Here is a 23,534-nt window from a genome sequence, read left to right as displayed (position 1 = left end):
ACACACTTTCTAGACTTCAGCAAAATATATTTGTGTTTTCTTTCTTAACCCCTTCTTTTCTAGTCTTACTGAACACACCTGCTTTATAGCAATTAACAAAAGCTCAGTCTAAGAAAACACTTGGGGGTATATTTACAAAACTGCGGGTTTGAAAAAGTGGAAATGTTGCCTATAGCAACCAATCAGATTCTAGCTATCATTTATTTAGTACATTCTACACGATGACAGCTAGAATCTGATTGGTAGCTATAAGCAAAATCTCCACTTTTTCAAACCCGCAGTTTAGTAAATATACTACTTGATTTCTTTGCAGTGCAGATTTTTTTTTTAACTGCTGCTGAGTGGTTTTACAAACACATTTGCTATCTTCTATTTTTCCAACACTGACACTGACAAAGTTTAACTCCTCTTAAATCTTCATATATGCAGCAAGCATTCTGTGCCATTCACCACTCAACACTTGCCCAGCGCTTCTGTCACAGTACTTTAAAAAAAAATGCTCAGGGGCATGGATTGGTCTTGCTAGCACATATGCAATCTTTGCTGGGGTTGTTGAATTTAACCTGCAGGGTGATTTCAAATCAGAGGATATTCAGAAGCATCTCAACAACGACACAGAGAGAGTTAAGAGAAGACATCACATGATACATAATAGTAGAAGCTTAGTGTGGACCTATTGGTCTGTAAAGGTTACTTCAGCAGTGCAACAGTGGAGATTTGCGGTATCGGCTAGCCAACAAGAATATCAGGTTTTGGTGCAACAACTTTGGGGTGGTGAAGGCCGTTAACAATAAGTCAGCATCATCCCCATCAGTCATGAGCTTGCTGAGGTCGTTGGTGTTGAAGTGCTTGCGTCATAACATTGCAAGTGCTGGGTGAAGGTAATGTGGTATCTGAAGGCTCTTGAGACAAAAGTGGAATGTTTTTAGGGCAGCAACATTGCAGACACAATTTGTAGGCTTACCATGCCCTGTCTTTGGCAGTTAGTCAAGCTGGTCTAGGAGAGCTGGTGTTGATGTTCATGGCGCCAAAAACATGGAAAGTCTATTGTGTGGCCTTGCAAAGATGGTGGCAATTTAAGTGAGTGAGATCGTCTGAGGGTAAGGACCCCCTGCAGACACTATTAGTGTTTTTGTGCAAGCTCCATGCTGGTCAAACTTCCATGTCCAGCATTGCATTTTTCTCTAGACTGCATGGTGAGGTGGACATAAGAAAAGCTTTTAAAGTGCACACTGTAATGAGGGGTTGGCCAAGTATGAGACCTGGGGGTAAATGTATGAATCTCCGGATTCCTCAACTCCCGCGAGTTTGGCGTCTTCAGCGCTCAAATTTAAGGCGGCACTGCCTTGTAAAGGGAAACTTCCTTTTACAAGGCAGCGCTGCTTTAAATTTAAGCGCTGAAAACGCCAAACTCGCGGGAGTTGAGGAATCCGGAGATTCATACATTTACCCCCTGAAGTCCAGACACTTGCAAGCCATTGACAGTTGAAAAGCTAAGGGAGTTAATATGTATAATACCTACAATATGTAGGGGTTGGAAACATTATTCACAACTGCTTGCATTATTACTTTCAGTGGGGGGTTTCACACCAGCTGGTCCCAAGGCACAGGTTTGTTGAAAAGGAATGTAGTTATAGAAATGTGCTATGCAAGATCTATAAATCCAAGATGGATCAGCTAGGTAAGTGTAGTTAAATGAGGTGACACAAAGAGGCAGCAGCAGTGGAATGATAAAATTAATAAATTGACCGGGTTTCAGTTCACAGCAAGCGGTGCCTGCAGACATCATCGTACATAGAGCATAGGTAAAACAGAACTCAACATACAGGGAAGTAAAAAACCCAAAAACAAAGGCAATTAAATTCAATTCAGCTGCGAACAGGTTTGCAGGGCAAGGGGGTATTAGTGAATTATAGAACAAAGAGATATACAAAGGGGGTGTATGGGAGGTGGGGAGTGAACTTAAGCAGGTTGAACCTGTAACCAGCAATGTGGATGCAACTAAAAGGATCATGACAGTGATGGAGATGCAAAAGTAAGGGAGAATAGGAGAACCAAGTGCAGAATGCAAAAATGAGTCTGGGGAGCCAAAAACAAGGTGAACAGATGGAGAAGGAGGACAAGAGGATAGAGGGCCCTGCTCAAGGGAGCTTCAAAGAGAGGAGGGGCAGACTGACAAGAATCACAAAGTGGGGAGTCAGGGTGAGGGTACTAGAACTCAGAAGGGATAAATTAACAAGGTAAGTCAGGAGGAATCGAGGAGAAATGAGGGTGAGGTTGTCGAAGTTGTATAATTGGATGAACGAAAGTATATTGGTTAATATTGTTTTATTGGCCGATTGCACTCAGTATGCCATGCTACACGTGGCATACTGCTATCGCACGGTAAAATACGCACGTACACACCCGCATTACAACATTTAGTTATTTATATAATTCATATTCATATTGGTTCCGTTACACAGTAATTTATGAGCAGATAGTATTTAGTTTATTATTAGTTTATATATTATGATTATATGTACACTTCAGTGTTATTTAAGGTTCAGGTTATAGGAAATGTGTCATGTCTGATATCATTCTAATCCCCTATTCATCCGCAGCTGTCAGGTTCCATCGCTGAAGAGATCGCATATTGCATACTCTAGTTATTGATGTTAGGCAATATCTTGTCAGATTGATATCAGACTGTAAAATGCTAATGGACTAGTTGTAACTGGTTTCTGGGCGGGAGAATCATCTGGAATGTTGACCTCAGCCTTTGAGGGGGTTGTTTGAACTAGCCTATGACCTTTTTACCCTGGACCCACCCAAAGTCTGGACCTATAGAAGCAAGCCACGTCATCTGCATTGTTCTCTCTGTAACACTGAATGTATATATAATCATAGCTGCGCTCCCAGTAGCTTCAGTCTTCTCTGACCACAGTATTCAAGGGTGAACTACTGTTCACTGGTGCCCGTGGTAGCGCAGCGGTATGTATGTATCTTTTGGTATTGGCTGTACTGTACTGTATTATATTATAAACATGTATTGAACTGTTAACTTTTACATCTGCTAAAATAAATCACTTTGTGCGTTGGAAACACAATACAATCGCCTATGCAATCCTTATTCGAAAACGATAAAATTACTTTAATAATTTGGGGGCTCTGAGTTTGGAGGTTACATTATCGGCAGGTATGCAATGCTTACGGTTTTCGGTTCCTCAACAAAGGGTGGATTGACGGACGCGCCTCATACAGGAAAGAACGCAATGTGTTCAAGACCTGTGGTTCACTTTGTGTTGCGAAACCGAATGTCCGTTGTTGCATAGTCTGAAGGAACGCTAATTTGAATCTAGGGACAAGAAAGAAAAATGTTTCTTTTTATTGTTGTTTTACGCTTTAAAGGGTATTGCATTGCATAGGGTATGTGTACTTCCTGCCTTGCGTATGTGTTCTTCCGGTAATATTGCCACGTGGTTAAACAATCGTTTTGATAGTTGTTATACATGCATAGTATAATCACTTGTTAAAACCTCTGAGACAGTATTACTATTGTTGGGAACTTTGAATTTCTGCACAGAAAAGGTGTATGTCGTGTGATTTGGTGACTTTAAATACACTAAGGTTTGATCTATTGTTTAATAGAGTGTCAGTTGCTGTCTGACGAGGCAGGTGCCTAACTGGTGTACGGTATACAAGGCAGGTATATACCGGTGGCGGAAACAAAGCAGGTTTTCGTGACATGCACCCAAGAGTAATCTCATAGTTTAATGATAACTAGTATCTTTAAGCGTTGCGTTCGGGGTTGTAACTTGGGAGCAAGGGGAGGAATTCTGTTGGCAAGGCCGGTAATTGACATTACCGGATGCTGCAATTTGTAATAAACTCAGCATATTTTGTTGGAGAGTCAGGGGTAATCGAGGAGCTGATAACCCTTTAGTTCACATTGATATTTCTGTATTAGGGGTCCTTGTCTAAAATTGTATAAACTCAGCAGATTTTGTTGGAGAGTCAGGGGTAATCGAGGAGCTCCTAACCCTTTAGTCCGCATTGATATTTCTGTATTAGGGGTTTTTGTCTAAGACGAGAGGAAGCGAGTGGACGCGGCTTGTAGCAAATACGTCCACGGGCCAGTAAAATATCTCTAGCGGTAGATTGCGGGTGGAAGAGTGTTGAAAGTAGTGGCAGGATATTGTAATATTTCTGGAACCCTATATTGTGGCAGGATATTGTGATATTTCTAGAACCCTATTGTTCAACAGGGGTGCTAAGCAGACGCTAGAGATGGCCTAAGGAAGGCCTTATTGATTCAGCAAGATTTCTCATGGGTAAGGAATATGGTGCATACGCATTGTCGTATTGCGACACGTGGGTCGGGATGACCAAGGATTGTGATAGGCCTTTCCCAACAATAGGGCGTTTTAATGCAGAGGTACTAAATAATGTAAAAGATAAAGTGTGGTTGATTAAGTCAACGAAAGTGAGAAATGAACATAATGATTGTTTAAAACTGTGGCAAATGGAAGGCAACACGTGGCAGAGCAGCGAATGAACAGCGGAAGTAAGTGTGGCGAAAAGCACGCTTACAGCGGAAATGAGCGTACCGGAAATGAGCGTTCCGGAAGTGTGCGTTGCAAAGCGTGGAGAACTGAGCGCAAGCACGCCCCCGACAAATTCGGTCGGGGCGGAAAGTACAGCCAATACCAAAAATGTAAAAACTGTAACTAGTAACTTTTATGTTGTTATAAGTAAAGTTAAAGGTAATGTTTCAGGACAAAGAAAAGGAAAGATCCCACCAGCAGGGGCAGCGGCTAAAATTGGTGAGAATAATGTAAAGATTAACAAAGGGGGAGACATTCATTGTAATGCAACAGCAATTCCAGCAACTAGTTCAGAACATAGTGATTTGGTAGGCTTACATCCTGTTCGCACAACAGCAGTTCCCAATGGGAAGGTGGACAGAGATGGTGAAGTTCCCTTAAAACATGTAGCAAAGCATGATCCATGGACTAGGTCTGAAATGTTTTCAATTATGTCTGATTTCCCTGATCTTAGAAAAGATTTGGCCAAGAGTCAGAAATTTATTAGACATTTAGGTAATGCACATGAGCCTACTAATAAAGATTGGCGAATGGTGCTTAGAGCCTGTCTTCCTCTCGATATTGATATACAAAAGTTTATTAAGGATTGTATGTTGGAAGAGGATAAATCCTTAACCGAGGATGATAATCAGGACAATATTAGACATATAATCACACATTTGGCTATATATTTTCCAGTGATAGTAGACTGGAGTAAAATTTTTACTATCAAACAAAAGGACAGTGAAAATGCAGCAGACTATTTTTGCATGGCTCTAATAGCGATGGCCAAATATACTGGGGTATCAGACATAAAAGATAATGTACACTACAAAGAGGTTGCTGTTTCGGTTCTAATGAATGGCCTCAGGGAAAACTTGAAAAGAAGGGTGCAAACTTCATTACCAAACTGGAAAGGAATCATTGTAAGTGCTCTCAGGGAGTTAGCTATAGGACATAATAGAAGTATAAATAAACAGAAAGAGACACTAAGTGATAGGGTAATGATGGTAAGTATCCCTGCACTAGAGGGACTAAACACATGACCACCAGCATACAACCCACACAACAAGAAACATAAAATAATCAAGTGTTTCAACTGTAACGAAGAAGGACATTTCATGAGAGATTGTAAAAAGGAAAGACACAATACACATAGTAGTGGGTCACATAGATATCCTCCAAGGAGGAATTCACATAGACTAGAAGACTCACACCTGCCCGCGCATGTTATAGCAGCAAATGCTGCACGGGAAAGCGATAGTCAGTGCTAGGAGTCAGGTCACACCTATAGTCCTACAACCAGGCGTGGTAAATGTTAAACTGTGGTAAGTATTAGTATGCAGGTTTAGAAAAAAACTGATTTAAAAAAAGTAATCTTTGTTGATTTTGCTTCTTTGTTTTATGTTGTCACATGCTTGCTTTCCTAATCGTTGGCCGATGGGAAAGAATGAAAATGTTTGTTTCATTTGTTGTTTTAAGATAACTATCTTGGTTTTTTTTCTCTCTCACAGATAAGGGTACACAAAAGAAATATAGACTTAGTGCTTAAATGGGTGGAATACAGAAATGGAAAATTACTCTTGAAAGACTACTTAACAATGGGTCATTGGAACACTCTTTGTTTTAGGCTGCAGTGGCTCATGATAATTTGTTTGGCTGAGAATCATTATCCAAAAATGAAGTATGTACATACTTTGCTCCAAAATATCGTTTTATGTATCTCAGATGATTCATCAAGAGTTAATTTTTATATTTCTCTGTCATAAGTCAGGAAGTCCGTCGCAAAGGTATGTAGTTAATGTGATACCGAGTTCTTAATGAACAAATGACGGACGACACTGGATTGCACGGTTGATCTAAGACCCCCTAGTCAAGTATGGGGAGGGGCCATAGTTTAGCAAATAGCTAAGGGAATTAGTGAAATGAATACAGCCATTTTCCCATAGAGTCCAATCCAGCTGTCATTTTTGCTGTAAAATCTCCCTTTCTGCATGTATGTTTGTTTTCAAACCCTTGTATTCAAAGCTTTGTATTCCTATTATTCATTGCTTTCTTATTTCTCATTCTTTACATCTATGCTAGTATCTCTCTATCTTTCTCTTTCTCTCTCTCTCTCTGCTCTTGTATAGATACGAAAAGACAGACACAGTCTCATTAATGGGGCTAAAATATTTTTTACATAAGACAAACTCAGGGATATACACACTAGATTGACATGAGTTACAGAAACAGTCAGGGGTTTGGTGTTATGTATATAGAAGCTGCTAATGTTAAGCAGAAAGTTTTTTTGTGTGGAAATACGATTCTTGTTTTATAGATTGCATATCTGTTTTGTTTTTTTTGTGTATTTTGTGCCTCCTGTGCAAAAATGTGCCTTTATATGTATGCACAAAGGGGGTTAGAAGATTGCTGGAGGTTAGACATACAGATATGCATCTCTTTGTAGAACATTGGAGTAGGATTTTTGCCACAAGATACGACATAATGTGAAACCCTAGAAAATGTTGAATTTTCTTGTTTTATATTTTTTCACTGTTAGACTTACATATACTGGATACTGTTATATTTAAAGAAAGTGTTATAGAAATAGACCCCTTTGCCTTTCTCACTTAGTCAAGTAGCTGAATGTGAAGTACTGAGAATGGCATGTGAGTTGGCAGAGGAAATATCGATTGATATACATTGGTCTTCAGCATTTTTCTAGTCTAGGGGGCGATGTTGAGTTGACTGAAAAATCTTTTTTATAGCAATACCAGCACATAAGTAGGAAACTACATAGAGGACTTTATACAGTGACACAGTTACCAACTGAAGTAGCTGCTAGTAAAGTCCATACACACACGACTATACATGGCTGTCACACCAGGGCAAACATAGCTATCAAATAGACAGCAGGGTTTTATGTGACAGCTGACAAATTTATGTTTTGTTTTGTTTTTTGTTGTATTGTTTTAAAATGTGAACACACACACACATGCACGCATACACATATTGGTTAATATATGAGGATTTGTGTTGCCTGAAGAATTAACTGTCTGGAAGATGAAGAGATGTGGCTAGGTGTCTGGCGGTCCCTGGAGAGAGGGACAAGGTAGACCAGTAGCTCCCAGAGTGTATCTTCCAGACCTAGCGGAGGCAGCACATGGTCTGGCTCAGCTGGGTACAGAAGGTATGTGCAAGCTGGTAAGAATATATTGGGGTGCACCAGATATTTCTTCTCAAGTTAGTAGGAAGGCAACATCCTGTCTGGATTGATAGAATTTCAGGAAGATGATACCAATAGAGCCATCCCATATCCCTCCTGCAGATGGGTTTTTCTCCAGGTAAAACAAATCCACGTCATCCAATTACCACCTTGCAGGATCCACAAGTATACACTGGTGTACCGATAAAATATGTCTAGGTAAAGGTGTATTGAAATGTGTCTAATAATATATTACTATGTCATACTCAAAGCTTTTGTTATTCAATGTGATAGCCCTCGAGTTATAATAGGTGATAGGGGTATTCATGTTATTGATAATAAATGTATAATGTATGAGTAGTGGTGACAAATTACATACTTTCGATTAGCCACAAACCAGTGTGAACATAAAGTAACGGTACTAGGTAGAATGAATTGAATAGAATAGGAGTTGGAACTTGATTGAAGTGACTGATAGCTTCGGCCACTTGTCCTTCCCCGCTACCAAAGATCACACCTGGGCAGCCTCTTAACCTGTTGATTTTAAAGATGTTCTTGACCCCTCTCAAGATGAGATTGTAACTGAGAGGCTAGTTTAGACCTTGAGAGGGAAGGTAAATGGTGAGACAGCAACCGAGAATGTCCAAAACACTGTTTCCTGAAAATTCACACTAAATGTCAGGATGTTGGATTGGGAGAGTAAGTTGTGGAGCAGTAATTTCTTAGGCTCAGGTTATTTGACAGACAGGTACCAGGTTTAGGCTACCAGCATCATGACTTCAAGGGTAGCAAAGACACACTGGTGCCCATTTCACCCACTGCAGAGGGGCCAACACTCAAAGAAGTATCCAAGTGCACGCATGAACCTGTTCTGGGAGGCCTCGAATGCAGTTGGTAGCACCTGAGCCAGAGGCTAAGATAGTTGTCCATCATGAAATTGTAGTTTTCCTGTTCTGTGTTTCTCTCATCAAGTTCTCTTTTCAGGGATGGTCAATTCTTTTGATTGTTGACAGGTAACAGAGGCTGGTTCAGGTAATGATAATGAGGTATTGGGGATGAAGGAGAAGTTAGTAGCATAATTGGTCCAGCCAATTACTCTATTCAATTCAGGGGTAAAGGAAAATTTGGAAACCTTGGAGCTTGAAGAAAGTGCGAGGGGCTATTGTCTGAGCAACATTACGTCCATAAGTACGTTGACCACGTATTTGAAAAGAGGTACACCCAGCGATGCCAGTACAGTAATATTCGGACTTGAGCAGGCATCCTTGAGAATGATTATCATTCTTGGGAGGGTAAGGTTTTAGAGCAAACATAGTGCTGGGCGTGCTCTTGCGTGCTCTCGCGTGCTCTCACGTGCCTCAGTGATTATATCAAGTAGGACTAGTTCTCTTTCCACTAAATATTCTTGAGGTACCCGAATTATGGGTGGGAGGTAACTAGGGGAAAAGTACGACACCTAGGTCCCTTAATCTGGAGTCTCCCAATGTTTGGCAAGCCAGCCGCTATTTCACGCACAAAGAAACCTGAGTATTGGGAGACTGGGAAGAACGAACAGACAATAGCCCGCCCACAATGACATTATTAGAAGTGTGTATATTAACGCAAGCTGAAGGAGATTGTATATGACATTATTGATAGACATTGGATGATGCTATTGATGAACATGAAGTGTTTAAATGTATTCTGAGCTTAAAGACATGCGTTGGACAGATGAACCTGTTAAACTTGAAGAACTGTAGTAGAGTATTCTGTATAACTAATACATGTTCTATTGTACTCTGCACCTTTCCAAATAATGTATTACGTGTTTTATTGCACCCTTGAAGGGCATACAAAAGGTTATCTCCAAGCTCCAGAAATATATAGTTTATAGTAAAAGGAAATCGTTTTGAGGATTAAGACTCTCTCTTATGATAACTTGTTTAGATCTACAAACAGCGTGGTCATACACCAAGGGGGACTTGCATTACATAGCAATGAAACGTGGTACTGGGATCCTGCATATAACATCTTTAAGGTGATAGTTTATTATACTATCAAAGGGTGAAACTGTTGAAGTCGTATAATTGGATGAACGAAATTATATTGATTAATATTGTTTTATTGGTCGATTGCAGTCAGTATGCCACGCTACACGTGGCATATTGCTATCGAACGGTAAAATACGCACGTACACACCCACATTACAACATTTAGTTATTTATATAATTCATATTCATATTGGTTCCGTTACACAGTAATTTATGAGCAGATAGTATTTAGTTTATTATTAGTTTATATATTATGATTATATGTACACTTCAGTGTTATTTAAGGTTCAGGTTATAGGAAATGTGTCATGTCTGATATCATTCTAATCCCCTATTCATCCGCAGCTGTCAGGTTCCATCGCCGAAGAGATCGCATATTGCATACTCTAGTTATTGATGTTAGGCAATATCTTGTCAGATTGATATCAGACTGTAAAATGCTAATGGACTAGTTGTAACTGGTTTCTGGGCGGGAGAATCATCTGGAATGTTGACCTCAGCCTTTGAGGGGGTTGTTTTAACTAGCCTATGACCTGTTTACCCTGGACCCACCCGAAGTCTGGACCTATAGAAGCAAGCTACGTCATCTGCATTGTTCTCTCTGTAACACTGAATGTATATATAATCATAGCTGCGCTCCCAGTAGCTTCAGTCTTCTCTGACCACAGTATTCATGGGTGAACTACTGTCCATTGGTTCCCGTGGTAGCGCAGCGGTATGTATGTATCTTTTGGTATTGGCTGTACTGTACTGTATTATATTATAAACATGTATTGAACTGTTAACTTTTACATCTGCTAAAATAAATCACTTTGTGCGTTGGAAACACAATACAATCGCCTATGCAATGCTTATTTGAAAATGATAGAATTACTTTAATAAGGTATAGCATGGTTATTGAAGAAGGATTGTGAAGAGGAGTAGAGGAGTTAAGGGGAGTGGTTTGACAGAGGAAGGGTAGGCTTTCCTGAACAGATGGGTTTTAAGGGAGCGTTTGAAGTTTTGGAGGCTAGGGGATATCCTGATTCAAAATTGAAGAAGGTATACAAAGAAAAGAGCAGGGTGCTAAGGATAGCGCCATGAGGGGCTCTGACAGAAGGGGGGGCAATGGGGATGAGCAGTCCGATGAAAAAACAGACAAAGAGTGGTTAGATAGATAGGAGGTGAACCAGGGGAATATAGTGTTAGAAAGGTCAATGGTGCAAAGGGAGAGGGTGATCAGCTGAGTTGAAGGCTGCAGATAGGTCCAAGAGGGTGAGAATGGAGATTTGGCTGATAGAAGGTAGTTAGTAACTTTAGCCAGGGTAATTTCTGTTGAGTGGAGAGGGCGGAAACCAGATTCGATATTATCAAAGAGTGAGTTGTCGGAGAGGTAATTAGTGAGATGGCTGTAAACTAGCCATTTGAGCAATTTAGAAGCAAAAGAGAGAAGAGAGATTGGGCGCTAATTGGAAAAGTGGTGGGGGTCAAGATTTGATTTTTCTAAGAATGGGTGAGACCAGAGCATTTTTGAAGGATGAGGGTAAGCTACTAGAGAAGAGGGATAAGTTGAAGAGGTGGGCTAAGCGGAATAAGACAGTAGGCGAGAGGGATCAAAGGATGTGGGAGTGAATGGGATCAAAGGGGCAGGTGTAGGGTGGAGAGGACATAAGTAGGGAGTGGACCTACTCACCCAAGTTAGGATGAAAGGAGCACGTAGGACGATGGTTGGAGGGCAATGGGGGAGGGGGAGGCCAGGAGGGTATGGGAGAAATGGGAGAGTCAGAGGCAGTAATGGAGGGTGGAGTGGAAGCAGAAGGTGGGGAGAGAAATTATGAGATATTTGAAGAAGGATTGTTTGGCTAGGGAGAGCTCAGAGCTGTACAAGGAGAGGATGAACTTAAAATGAATAAATTTTTCCAGGGACCGACATTTCCTCCAGTGAAGTGCAGTAGTACTTGAACAAAAAGTTTAAGCAAACGTGCAAGTTTAGAGTGTCAAGCTTGGGAGTTAGAACCATGGAGGGAAACTAAGGTGGCAGAGCAGACAGACTCAAGAGCAGAAGAGAGTGACTGGTTGAAGAGGAAGGTTGTTTAATTGGGACAGGTCTGTTTGGTTAAGAATGAGAGGAGAATTTCAAGGGTATGGAAAAGATAGCAGGGTCCAGGGTGTAAAGATTATGATAAGTGAGAGTGCGTTTGGGTGAAGGAGATGAGGAGAGGGTGTAAGCAAGGAGAGGATGGTCAGAAAGAGGGAATAGAGAAATGGAAAATGCAGAAAGAGAGCAAAGGTGGGAGAAGGTGGGAGCATGCAAGGTCAAGGGAATGGCCAAAACAGTGAGAGGGGGAGGAAGTCCATTGAGAATGGCAAAAAGATGAGGAAAGGGCAAGAAGTTTGATGGATCCCAGGTCAGAGGGGTTATCAATGGGAATGTTATAGTCACCCAGGTTGATGGAGGGGAGGTCTGATGAGAGGTAGTGGGGGAACCAGGCTGGAAAATTATCAAGGAATGACTGCAATATGGAGATGAAAACGATAAAAGAGATGAATAGAGTGGACCTCAAAGAAGGAGGACATTAGGCAATGCTCAGAAGGCATGACATGGAAAGTGCAAGTCGGGAAAAGGAGGAAGCCCAGGACGATCACCTGGGGGTAAACGTATTAAGCTCCGGGTTCTTCAACAAAAAGCGGCGCTGCATTCTAAAGGGAAACTTCCCTTTACAAGGCAGCGTAGATATTGATGGCACTATATAAATAAATAGTGATGATGATGATAGTAGCCAGAGATGATAGTGGCCCAATCAAACATAGCATCTGTCTTGGACAACTAACTAATACATTGTCAAATAGCTGCAAGGTCCCATAGTAGATGCACAGCTATGTTGATTTGTGCATTACAGGCAATTAGAATAATGAAAACTTTGATCTTTTAGTTGCAAATAAAAAAAGAGGGAAGATCATTGCCAAAGCATCACACAACATGATGATGCAGCAGCACTTCAACTAATGGAATTGGCCCCTTATTTTACTAAAAAAGGGAGTCCCTCTTGTTACGTGAAGCTGGATATTGCTGCAACTCACACTGTTGGAAAAAAATCTATCCAGTGCTTTTTAAAAAAGCTCTATTAAAGTGGATTTAATGGGGTCGATTCAATTCCTAGTGATGTGCGGCTGAACATCACTGTGATATTCGGTCGCTCACACTATCGTATACTACGATACCCAACATTATGGATTTTCCGGTGTCCTTGAGACCTGTTCTGTAGCTGGTACAAGTGATATCACATAAAAACACAAATACCTTTCAGATGCCCAAAGCTTAAATCGGACGTTGCTTTGTGAACTACAGCTTCGCACACCCTTACCCAGTGGAAGGCTGAGCTGGGGAGGGGGGGGGGACTGGGTCGAATCTGCTCCCTGGTCCTTTCCTATAGTGGGCTACCATGGGTCACTGGGCTACCTGCATTTTTTTCCTTTAAAATGTTCCCAATAGGCTGCTGAGTCGAGTCTTGCCAGCCCTCCCCTGCCCTTACTGTACATTGACTATATGCATGTACCCAGTCCCTTTCCCGTTCTGCTTATTAAATCATAGATAGTAGAAAGGGTCATTTGTGCTCGAAGATGAATTAGATGTTGCATTCACTAGCGTATAGTTCATTTTTGGGCATACGCATAGAGATTTTACGCACAATATGGCATGTATCAGCATTTACGTTCCTTAATGAATCAGGACCATGATGTTTATGGATGTACACAGGCAGGCAGTAGTTAAAAACTAAAGATGAAGTAATTGTTATTGGAATAGTAAACACGATCTACACATTTTTACAGCTCTGCTTTTAAACTTTTGAGCTTAAAAAGCATATTGCAATTATATGTTTTTTACTAAAACAGCATTGTACTGCACTTTGCAAACATTAATCATTTTTATATGAATGCCAATATGGTCAATGTAGTAATTGTCAAGTGAGCAGGGAAAACAATTTCCATTTACATGCTTTCTTATTCTATACATTTTTTTTTTTTTGCTCAAATGTATTAATTTTTTTGGTCAAGTGAGTTTTCTTTTCTTTTTTTTTTTTTGGGGGGGGGGGCTGGCTGCTAACTTGTCCTCTTGCTTTTTATTTTGTACACTCTTTTGGAGATTTTAACAATTTCAATGGGGTTTTTTTTAAAAAAAAAAAGTCTAAATGGGGCTGGCGGTTTTATTTATGGTACATGGCAAACAGAATCAAAAGCAGAAACTTTACTCTTTTTAAATAGGCCCCTTAATGCTCTGCTAACATTTTTGCTTCTCAATGTTAATTCCTTTCATATAGTTTTATTTCTTTCCCTCTATTCCTTACAATTTTAAAAACTTTTCCATTACTTGTAGTAATAATGGTATATGTTTTAAAATTTAGTGATTATTGTTGATTATACAATCAGCAAGAACATACTGAATATGTAAAGTCACAGTACAAGAGAATATGCATTTTTATGAATAAAATTTGGAATATTCTATTAATGATATAGGCAATAAAATTGATGGTAATCATTTTTATGATTACCACCATAATCAGAGGCGGGCTGGGCCGGTGGGCAGGGGGGCATCGACCCCCGGGCCACTCAGATTTTGCGCTTTTAGGGCCGGGGGGTATGCCGGCCGGCCGCCCCCCGAGACAATTTCTTCTGATCTTTTTCTGTGGCCGCGTCAGCGCACAGGCGGCCGCTTCACATGACAGGGGATGCGGCCGCGTCATCATTGACGCGGCCGCATCCCTTGTAATGAGATGGGGCCGCCTGTGTGCCCCCCTGCCTGCAGCATCCCAGCCCGCGCCTGACCATAATGACACCGAGAAATTCTCCAAATAAAAGACAAATCTGTAAAAAAACGATGTAAAGAAAAGCAGACTTACCTGTATACCGAAGTTGTAGATGTCCGATTGACGCAGGAAGCTGACCACAAATGAGTCCGACTACTGAGGTGTCCATCTAGAGATTTTAACGTCAGTGTGACTTCTCGGTGTCGGAATATTCCTCACAGAGAACGTGTACCCCACCCAATAAAATTACACCAGGTTTTCTTACTAGGTAAATTAATGAAGACCATGTGCTAGCCAGATATTATCAATGAGTACCATCATGCAACAACTCCAGTTCTGCAAGAGAATTACTAATAAAGAGACAAGATATATATACTTTCTGATAAAGATGGGTGATTGCTTGCCAAGGTTTCCCCCATATATATTATCTCAGCCTAAAATATTTCTAACACACAGTAATATAAGTGAAAAATAAATTACATTCATAAAAAAAAACTGTATCAAAAGGACCAAAGTGAAACATATGTTTGCCTTCCAAATTCTTCAAAAAACAGTTAAGCCTAATACCCCCATTCTGTAAATTTTGTGCATTTACTAAAGTATTTAACACTATTACAAAATATATATATGGGTCTGACAATGTAATCCCTTGTTTCCAACTCACATTTTTGTGCATTGCATTTGCATTGAGTTAAATGCACTAACATCAATGGCATAATCACAAATGACTTCATGAACAGAAGTAAAAAGGCGTTAATAATATTAATACATATTAATACAAAATATTTACTTATTAACTATAAATATAGATTTTAAAAGTTAACAACTACAATGTTAGCAAACATCAGATGGTATAATGTAAGGAATCATACAAACATAATATAATAGTCAGGGCAGCTGTACCAAATATATGAATATTTAATAATAATTAGATCAAATTACCCAGTAAATACAGTTTTACAATATTCCCATAAAATGATCCATTAAAAGCAGAGGACCACAGTAACATGCAATTTTAGACTAAAAAAGTCTAGGACCATTACTTCATAAATTTTTCCATGAATAAGCATTACATAAGTCTTTTTTTTAACATTTTGAAAATTAACATATGAAAAATATTAAGCACTTGTTCTTTTATCCTGCAGATGTTTGATGAACGTTTCCCAGCAATACCTGAAGCCCAAGAGTTCCGGAACATTCAATGCTCCCATGAGGAGAACTACTTAGATCAATTACATCCTGGCTATGTGCCCCTCTCATTCTTCTTGCAGGACTCACTTCCCCGGCAGCCACCAGAATCCACCTTCTGTTACCCTCCGGCTGGCTCACGGGCACCTTATGTGTGTCCCAAAGAGCAGTATGTCTGAATCTGCTCACTTGCAGGACCCTGCACGCCAAACCAAATGGCCCAGTAAAATTCCAATTTAATTATGTTCCTTATATGCTACCCCTTCTCACAGCCTGCCCTCCTTCACATGTCGCTCTGAAAGCGGTAAACTGCCAGAGGCGGGCTTGCCTTTTAATGTTTTTGAATATATCTGAGAATGAACTCCTATGTTGTGACCTGATTTGAAATACCAGATGTGTGGATGTATGTGTAATTAAAATAGGGTCGTTATTAGAGATACAGGTTATTTTTCAAAGACTTGCACTTTCTGACCCAGAACGACCGACTAAAAACCAAGCAAGTTTACAAAACTACTTTCAAATTTGGCTAAAGTAAATAATTAGTGTTTAGCTAAATCGTTTTGAAAAATAGCCTATATTTTTCCTCTTTGTGGATACTCTGAACTTTTCTTTTTGTACCATTAAAACGGAGTTGTAGACATCTGTGTGACAGAATCTAATGTAACATATTAGTGCAGTTGGCAACCTATGATTTGATGCCAAATGCTTTATATAACTGCCTGTGAAAAATAACCAGTATATTAAACAATGAAAAGGATACTTTTATAAGTAGGACCAAAATTATAATTTCTTTTTTTGGCTTACAAATGCACACAAATAGTTTTCCACATATATTTCTTCATGAGAATGATTTTTACAATGAACTAAAATGTGACATTTAAAAAATAAGTGTGTGAAAAATTAAGCTATGTATCTTGAAATTAATCAATAAGACTATACTTTCACAATCCTGAATGCAAGATGACTACTGTATATTAATTATATGCTGTTTATTTCTAAATGTAAGTTATCTGAGAATAAACACAGATTTTATGGGCTCTATAATGGGCTCTATAATACCAAAATTTGTTTTACAGTCCTTTGTCAATAAAAGTGAAAGCAAAAGCTATACATTTTATAATCACATCTGTATAACGGTTCAAAAAAATTATAAAAATAAAAGATGTACTGAATACCAGATCAAAGTAACATGAATAATCAGTCACCTCATAATATATAATTTACTTGTGCATCTCCTTGGCAACTGACCACTGAGATTAACACTGCTATGCATAAGTAACTGTGGGAAACTATTAAAAGACTAAGGGGTATATTTACTAAACTGCGGGTTTACAAAAACTGAGAAGTTGCCTATGGTAACCCATCAGATTCTAACTATCATTTTGTACAATGTACTAAATAAATGATAACTAGAATCTGATTGGTTGCTACAGTTTAGTAAATATACCCCTAAATATTCTATGTACTTATATATAAAACCTTCTTCTGAATTGTTTAGTCTTCAGCTTCTGCCAATAGCTAGGTGGTTGAAGTGCTACTGATCCCAATAAGGGAGAGAGGTGAAACCCTAATAGGGAGAGAGAATTAAACCCAACAGGATATTTTTCTTGTTTCATTAATTCAAAAAAATTTAATTGGGTAATTGACATTTCTTCAAAAGTAATTACTATTTGAAAGCACCTACTACATACAACACTGATGCGGTAATATCATAACCTATTTAGTATATAGCAAATATATACAGTAGAGTTGATAATAATCGTCATCTCTGCAGTATATTGAGCTCAATTTTTAGTTAACAAACAAAGATCTTATAACTTATTTTGATTACAATTTAAAGAATTCACATGACAGTCTTTAATCCAGTCATTATGCCAATGTAATTACTGGCAAAGTTACGTTTTATTTCCAGTAGACTTCTAATTATTTAAAAGAAGTTTCGTGTTATGCCTTTACATATACTATTAATGGAACTTAAAAAAAGCACTTTTCTGTCCATGATTTTTGCCTGTATGACTCAATTGACAAAGCATCTGGTTTGGAGATTTAAGAGAGGTCAAGATAACTTGGATTTTGTCTATTCAGCTCCTAAGAAACTGTAGCTTCTCTGGAAATTAACTTCTGACCGCTGTTTTAGCCCACTATTCCAACTAAGGCCTAGCTACTTCTATCAATCAGTGCAGTATTTGACTATAAATAAAGAATCAATCACTTTCACAGTTCAGGAATTCTGCATTTTACTCCTTGTCTTCCCATCTGTGAATCTCACTTCATTATCCTACATCACTGTGTCTGGCTTTTCTATTGTATTAACCAGTCCTTGCTTCAAAACTGTCACACTTGTTTTTCTATTTCTCACTCCTTTGTTACCGCTCCACTCAGGGAGTCATCTGTTTCCCACTTCACTGATGTAGTAGTGTCCAAACTGTCACTTACTCTTTCCCTTTCTTCTCACCTTGATACTGCTGAAGCTGGCAGTATTACTTGCTTTACATTTCTTTCTACTGCTCACTCTCAAAATTGTCACCTCATTTCTATTGCATGCTTTCTAAACTCAAACACTGTTGACTACTATTTTTTTCTTTGAAAATAAACTATATGACTGCACTATAATTGTATAAACTACAGACTGCTGATTCCCTCAGCATTACACTATACCTTAACAACGTTAATCTTATCACTATACATTCTTATCTACAAATAAAGACACCGACAACTTTGTAGTGGCAAATAACGTAAACCTTTTATTTATTTATTGTTTTATTTATTTATTTGTTTACTACTATTAACCTATGAAAGGGTAACGGCGATAGCAATACAATCAGCTAACAACTAATAGCGAAACCGAACAGTGTATGGCCCACAGGCACTAACCACTGGTCCTAGGCACCACAGTCCTTTACTATCGGCCGTTGCTAAATCTGGCGTCATCGTGACCACTCCCCTCTGGGCTCCCCAAGATGTACGCGCACAGTGCAGGTCAAGGGGTCCTCGCACAGAGGTACCAAGAGCCAGGGTGCTTCGAAAGGAGCAGTGACGTGCGGCCAATCAGCGATAGCACCGTATGAATTAGTCGCTGATTGTAAAAGCTCTCCTGCCTGCCAACCTTTCCCATTTCTTCTTCTACTAAGCCCTAACTTAATGCAAACAGGGAGGGTGGGCGGGAAATCCCGATGAAAGAGGAAGTAGCTCTGCCTAGCCAGTGGTATATATCAAAAGTCTCCTCCTACCTTCCCCTTCTAACATCCGGGAACCAAACACCTCCCACATTTAACCCTGTAATGTCCGTGCCTGCTTCGTGACAAGCAGCTGTGTTTATCTGCATTCAGCTTAAGGGCTTCATTTTTAATAAGCAGCACACTGGGTTAAATTAATGAGTTTGTGAATTAACTCCTTTTTTGGTGACAGTATGGTACACAAAGCACAAAGCAGTCATGCACAAGGCACAAAGATATGAGTTGATATGATGGGACAGAGGACCAAGTAACAGGTCCCTTTTAAAGAGTAATGATCCACAAAAAATCATATGTACTATGTTAATAATGTCTAACTGGACCCACTTTCCATTTGCTTCATGTTAAGATTAGTCCATTGTTCATAATTTTAGATGCTTAGATTTTTTTTTGTTTGCCACTAAAATCATGACACTGTCATTTTTGCCTCCTGCCACCCACTAACTAGTATAGTCAGTGACCAGATTTTATTCTCATAGTGTCACACTATTATTTTCAGCCTACTCCGAGCACACACACTAAAGCTAGGTGCACACTACAGAAAAGTAAATGATTAACGATATATCAACGACAGAATAAATTAAAAAATCCCAATCAGCATACCGATTGACGTGTACACACTATACACGAATAGATATGGCTCTAGCATTTGGATGCAAAAGAGATTCAAACAGTTGTCAAATATATAAAAATCTAATCTAATTAATTATTAACAGAAATAATACATAATAATGGGTAACTATTGGTAGAATAGTATTATAGAGTTGGCTTAATTATCATAACATTATATTAAAACAGAAATAATAATCAATAAAATAGAGTATGCTATTTGAACATCTACTGAATATCTCTGTTCAGTTGATGGACCCAGTAAGTTCAGCTATCATTGTTGTTGCACCTTTCATGATCTCCACTACCACCTTGGTGACAGCAGCTGTTGCCAAACATGATGAACAATTGTCCTGCCTCTGTTTACAGCAATGAGCATGATAGTAAAGAAAAGCACTCAGCTGCTCCAGGCTGGTGTATGGCCATGGATGTTCCTGTGCAGCATGGAGGCAGGAGCCAATAGAGGATAGAGGATCAGTTAAAAAAAAATTGTGAAGGACACTTATGGTTGACAGCAGATGATCATTTTAGGTTTTATACAGTGACCAATTCATGTTTTGTGTCTCCACTTTTTGTTTTCTCTCCTTGTTCCTTCCATGCTACACTACTAGCTGCACAAAAATGGAAGTCGCCAGTGACTGTTTTAATATTGGTGGCTGATAATGCTGTTGCTTTACTAGAGCTAAATGAACTTTCAACTCCAGCAGCTTCATCTCTTATTCCTCTACCTTATGTAGATTGTAAGATGATATGGACAGAACCATATTTACCTTCTTTTTCAAGTTATTTGTTTGTGCCATGATGCCTTCAATGTATCACGCTGTGTAATATGTCAGAGCTTTATATACAAAAGAAAAAATAATCAGCTTCCCGAATATATAATACATAATATATAATACAATTAATCTAATGTAATAAAATCAGTGTCTCAAAGAGACTGTTCCTTGTGGCATACAGGTGAATTACTTCAAAAGATGATATCCAGCCTGAACACATATACTGTGAGACTTGTCCACTTAGCGTTAACTTTTTCAGGTCACTTTTTCATAACCACTCTGTGGACAACTTCTTCAGATAAAATAGCTTATAGAAATTTAACAGCAATCAAACCTGTGATTTAGTAAATGCGCCGGCCTCTGACCAAACATTATTAAAGATTTAAATGTCACTGTTTTTTATTGAAAATTACTGGAAGACAGACTTAGGGGTAAATGTATCAAGCTGCGAGTTTCCAGCGGGTTTGAAAACTGGAGTAGTTGCCTATAGCAACCAATGATGACTGCACGTGTATCCTTGCAGGTAACCATGATTACAGAGGAAGAACAATTATTTAAAGCACCACACTCCTTTTTTAAGCTTTCAGTCTGTTATTCTAACTCAATCAGCATGACAGAGTGATCTCCAGCCTTGTCCAACCTCAACACTCTCACCTGTGTTAACGAGAGAATAACTGACCTGAACGACAGCAATATTGACAGACTTACCTAAAAAACGACCGTGCAGATATCCAATGGCAGCAGAAGGCTGTCAGGACCTCCTTCCGACTGGCCAGCTCTCCGGCAGTAGTGTCTGACATCAGTACGACCTTAATGAATTTAAATTTAAAGCGGCAATGTCAGGACCACGCAGGTTAAGTGTTTAAACACTTAACCTTAACTTTTTTACAATTACTGCACTATCTCTCTCCTTCTCTCAGGCTACCCTTTTTATGTCTAGACCTTACCTTGCCTTAGTTTAGGCATGTCAAACTCAGAACTTCAATTATAAGTATAAGAATTTGTGGGCCGCAAGAAAAAGAAAAAGTCTCATGTGCAATTTAGGATTATTATTAAGAAAAAACAAAAATAAAGTTTACTGTTTTCTTCCCGATTGTTATGGCTATCAGTTATTGACATAAGCTTGCAGAACAGATGACAGATGTTTTTGCCTATAGCAGTCACCTTTCCCGAAGAGCTTGCTGCGCTCATAGGTACATTAATGACCCCAGGACTTAACTCTTGCATTGTGTTAGCTTATGTGCAATATTGCAAATTTCAGCACTTGAGTCGATTCTAAAGTCCAAAAAGTTCAAAATGCAACACAAGTTTGTGACAAAACGCATTGGTACCACGCCCAAATTTCAGCGCTTGAACTTTTTGGACTTTAGAATTGTCAAGTGTGTTTTACAGTTTTTTATATATTTATATTTTTACTACAGTGCATGTATGTTACTAATAAATGTATATATATACACTTCTTTGCAGCCATTTGATTACACCCATTATTAGAATCGACTCAAGCTCTGAAATTTGCTCTATTATCCTATCTACGGGGAGTGTACTCTCCCCTATTATAACAGCTGAGTCCAAGGTTCCCCCCTTTCTATAGGATCATACACCATCTGAATATAGTTGTGCGCAACCCACCTTTTATTTTTTATGTGCAATACTGCAGCTACAGGATAGGAGGCGGTAGTAAAGATGGAGCTGATGGTCAAAAGCAGGCCGAGGTCAGGGGTCCGTAGCCAGGAGAGGGCTGGCAAATTTTAGCCCGGGGGGCAAGACTTGACTCAGCAGCCTATCTTATTTTAAAAAAAATGCATGTGACCCAGTGACCCAGCCCAAGGTAGCCCACTATGGGACCAACACAGCAGGCAGATGCACCCCTACCCCCCAGGCCAGACTGCCCCTGTCCGTAGCAGACAAAGCAGTCAGGGACAGGCAAAAGGGTCAGAGATGGCAGCAACAAGGAATCTCCGAAGAAACAGGTCCAAAGGTCAGGGCAACCAGAGTATGAGCAGAGTCCATTAGCAAGCCAGAGGTCACAACAGAGGGTCAATCAAAAGATACTGCAGAGTATACACAGAACACAGTTACAGAGCTGCTCAGCAACAGACAGAATCCATGCTGTAACTGGCAGGGAGGCTAAGCATTCCCTGCCTTAAATAATTAAACTGATCAGTAAGTGGCCAAGGCTCCAGCATGCATAATTATTCCCCAGGAGGCTGCTAATTAACATGCACTGTATGCGCACGCATCCGGCTGCCCATGTTTGCTGAGATGCAGCTCTGAATAGAGAAGCGTCCTGGCCGTTGCCCTGGTTACGGCTGGGACAAAGAAGAGGGAAGTGAAGTCCCAGTCTCCATAGTGATGGCCGGGACACAGCTGGAGTGTAAACACTGAGACATAGTTTCTCTGGCACCGCTGCGACTCGTAACACAGATGCTTGACACTGTGCCCTCCCTGCTGCTTTTGCTCCCCTTCATCTGTTTTCCCTGCTTCACAATGGGCCCTACATGCTGCTTTTGCCCCCCTTCACCTGTCTCCCCTGTTTCACACTGTGCCCTACATACTGCTTTTGCCCCTTCACCTGTTTTCCCTGTTTCACACTGTGCCCTACATGCTGCTTTTGCTCCCCTTCACCTGTTTTCTCTGTTTCACACTGTGACCTCCATGCTGCTTTTGCACCCCTTCACCTGTTTTCCCTGTTTCACATTGTGACATCCATGCTACTTTTGCTCCCCTTCACTTACCTTTCTATTGCCTTTTTCTTCTCTTTTGTTTTGTTTTGTTCTGTTTTCTTTTGTTCTTTTCGTGGCTCCTCTCTGTGCACTCCTTACTGCAAATTCAGTACAAAGGGAGGATGAAAGGAGGGGAGAAGAATGCTGGCCGCCGCCTTAGATAAGTTTTTTTTCTTATTTTACAATTCTTTTATTAGGTTTGTCTGGGCCCTGGCAGAGCCCCTAAAATATATCCATTTGGACCGCACGGCACTGTAGAAACCTTGTGGCGCCTAACAAATAAACGATAATAATAATAATAATAATAATATTGTGGCCCGCAGGATGCCTTTCTGTCACGCTTTACCTTAATAGTTAGTACTTAATTATTCTAACCCTCTTCTTATTTCCCTATATCTTCCTATTCGCTGTTAAATTTATTATTTTCCAGAATGTAATG

At 39.7% G+C, this 23,534-nt stretch overlaps 1 protein-coding gene across 5 annotated transcripts in view; it reads left to right on the top strand.

Moving 5' to 3' along the window:
- Positions 1-16,794, top strand: part of NECTIN1 (nectin cell adhesion molecule 1) — a 325,802-nt gene extending 309,008 nt beyond the window's left edge. For 2 of the 5 annotated variants that reach the window (XM_075190578.1, XM_075190575.1), the window contains one exon: positions 15,712-16,794. In XM_075190578.1, coding sequence (XP_075046679.1) covers positions 15,712-15,933 — 222 coding nt within the window. In that variant the 3' untranslated portion in view covers positions 15,934-16,794. The remainder of the gene's footprint in view (positions 1-15,711) is intronic. The other 3 variants (XM_075190577.1, XM_075190579.1, XR_012679918.1) reach the window with 2 other exon arrangements.
- Positions 16,795-23,534: the final 6,740 nt, after the last annotated feature.

This window comes from Mixophyes fleayi, chromosome 11, assembly GCF_038048845.1.
Source record: "Mixophyes fleayi isolate aMixFle1 chromosome 11, aMixFle1.hap1, whole genome shotgun sequence".
NCBI classification, from domain to species: Eukaryota; Metazoa; Chordata; class Amphibia; order Anura; family Limnodynastidae; genus Mixophyes; species Mixophyes fleayi.
This window is presented reverse-complemented; position numbering and strand designations above follow the sequence as displayed.